The 2,602-nt window shown below is 56.0% G+C and overlaps 1 protein-coding gene across 3 annotated transcripts in view; it reads left to right on the forward strand.

The window, feature by feature from the left end:
* The window catches only part of RBM5 (RNA binding motif protein 5), a 23,042-nt gene extending 21,165 nt beyond the window's left edge, over positions 1-1,877 (forward strand). For all 3 annotated transcript variants that reach the window (XM_014538964.1, XM_005865383.2, XM_014538965.1), the window contains 3 exons: positions 193-290; positions 368-497; positions 1,316-1,877. In XM_014538964.1, coding sequence (XP_014394450.1) covers positions 193-290; positions 368-497; positions 1,316-1,441 — 354 coding nt within the window. In that variant the 3' untranslated portion in view covers positions 1,442-1,877. The remainder of the gene's footprint in view (positions 1-192; positions 291-367; positions 498-1,315) is intronic.
* Positions 1,878-2,602: the final 725 nt, after the last annotated feature.

Raw genomic sequence — 2,602 nt, forward strand, 5'->3', positions numbered from 1 at the left:
CCTCCTCCTCCTCCTCCTCCTCCTCCTCCAGGACCGTGGCGGGCTGTGACGCGTGGTGGCCAATAATAAGCCTGCTCATTAGGGACATAGCTCTCCGCAGGGCCCGCGGTTTCTCAGGCCACTGGTGAGGCCCTGGAGTGTGGCTGCCGTAGGCTGAAGCCTGGTGTCCGAGCTGTGTTTGTTCTCGCGCAGATGAAGTACCGGGACCGCGCCGCTGAGAGACGGGAGAAGTACGGCATCCCCGAGCCGCCAGAGCCCAAGCGCAAGAAGCAGCTGGATGCGGGCACCGTGTATGTGTCGTGAGCACGTCCCGCCTCCTCCGCGGGGGCTCGAGCCCTTTAAGTAACTCTGTGTTTGCCGCTGGCAGGAATTACGAGCAGCCCACCAAAGACGGCATCGACCACAGTAACATTGGCAACAAGATGCTGCAGGCCATGGGCTGGCGGGAAGGCTCGGGCCTCGGAAGGAAGTGTCAAGGCATCACGGCCCCCATCGAGGTGAGCCTGGGGCGGGGCTCCGAGGCCTGGGACCCGGGCAGTGACCTGACACAAAACGGCGGTCTCCCCACGAGGGGTCCTGCTCCCTGCGCCTCCCTGACTCCGCCTCTGCTGAGATGGCCGTTGGGAGGAATGCTCGCGTTTTCTGGTGTTTGGTGTTGTCCTAAGGGTAGACCTGTTTTCTCCTGAGGACTGTATTTCTGTGTCCTTGGTTATAAACAAACCCTTACCACCACGCAGACCCCTGTAGCCGCCATTGGGTTATTGAAAGGTATCGTGCTTTCGTTTCTTTCCGAGTGGTTTTGGTTCGTCATAAAGCAAATTAAAATGTAGGATTTTGTTCACGAGAAGAAATCCTTTAGTTGGTCGGAGGTGAGATTGAGGTTCAGTCCCAGGATCAGGGCACCACCCACTGGCCTTCTAGACAAGACCCCGCTCCCTCCCCACCTGCGCCACCACTTAGGTCACACCTTCCCGGCCGGGTCTGCAGGGAGCTTTGCTGGCGCCAGGCCGCCCTGCCGCTGTCTGAGCCCTTAATTACCAGGCCTTCCCCGGCTTCGGTCATGCTTGGGGCCTAGTTTCCAGCGCCGATGCTTGCTCAGCAGACACTGGGCGTGGGGGTGGGGGCGGGGGCGGCTCAGTCTGCCTGTCTCCTTGGCCCATTTTATTCCCTAGTCCCTATACCGGCTCCAGGTCTCCAGTGCAGAAATCCTGGTCTCTGGCGCCTGGTGGGTGGTCCTGCCCGGTAGGGAGTGGGCTGGACGAGGCGTGGAGCGGCCCATCGCCTGCCAGCGCTGACAGCAGTTTTCTGCCCCCAGGCTCAAGTCCGGCTAAAAGGAGCTGGCCTCGGGGCCAAGGGCAGCGCTTATGGACTGTCAGGTGCGGATTCCTACAAAGATGCTGTTCGGAAGGCCATGTTTGCCCGCTTCACGGAGATGGAGTGAGACTCCGAGAGAAGAGAGAATGAGGAGCTCCGAGGGCACAGATGGGCCGTCGCCCAGTTCACTCTCCTGTCGCTAAGGGCATGCCTTGCGCTGTTCCCCGCTCCCGGGAGCCCCTCTGGGTTGTGGGTGAATGGCCTTCCTCCTTCCTGCCGGAGGCTTGTGAGCGGGCGAGGGACTGGTCTTTTATACTTCCGTGTACATAGCGTCACGGACTGTGTTACGTGTAGCCTGCGTGTGGGCCGCCAGCCCCGCTTTCCCGGGGGCGTGGCGATGCCCTAGGTGGTGTGCGACACCAAAGCCGCCTCGTTACTTGTGTTTTTTCTTGGCAAAAGCCTTGTGTATATTTGTATATTAAACATTTGTACAGAATTTTGGAAGATTTTCAGTCTAGTTGCCAAATCTGGCTTCTTTACAGAAGAAATACCTTGAAAAATGAGTGGCTGTGTCTCTTTATTCCTGGGAGACGGGGTGGGTGAAGCGTGTCAGCCAGTCGGGCCTGGTGATGACGTAAGTTCCTTAGAGGTGCTGTTTTATACTATTTTCCATGCTCTGGTCATGCTCAGATGTTTTTTCCCCATTACAGTTTACATTCAATATTTTACTTATTTTTAAAAATACATTTTATTGTTTTCAGAAAGGAAGGGAGAGGGAGAGAGAAAGAGAAACATCAATGATGAGAGAGAATCATTGATTGGCTGCCTCCAGCACGCCCCACACTGGGGATCGAGCCGGCCTTGTGCCCTTGACCGGAATCAAACCTGGGACCCTTCAGTCTGCAGGCTGACGCTCTAGCCACTGAGCCAAACGAGCCAGGGCCAATATTACTATATTTAAAAGTTGAATTTAGAGAGAAGGGGAGAGAGAGTGGAACATTGATATAAGAAACATCAGTGAGTCGCCTATACACGCCTCACTGGGGATCGAACCTGCAACCTGGGCATGTGCCCTGACTAGGAATCGAACCTGTGAGCCCAGCCGAGCCACACTGGCCAGGCCAACATTCAGTATTTATTCCAGGTGTACAGCATGTGGTTAGACGACCGCATACTTCAGTGTCCTCAGGCTCAGGTTTTAGTTTTAAAACTTCATGGAAATGCGGTCAACTGAGCATTCCCACATCCGGGCCCTGAAGACCAGCGAGTGTGCACTTGTGCTTCTCCA

This window comes from Myotis brandtii, unplaced genomic scaffold (assembly GCF_000412655.1).
Source record: "Myotis brandtii unplaced genomic scaffold, ASM41265v1 scaffold207, whole genome shotgun sequence".
NCBI classification, from domain to species: domain Eukaryota; kingdom Metazoa; phylum Chordata; class Mammalia; order Chiroptera; family Vespertilionidae; genus Myotis; species Myotis brandtii.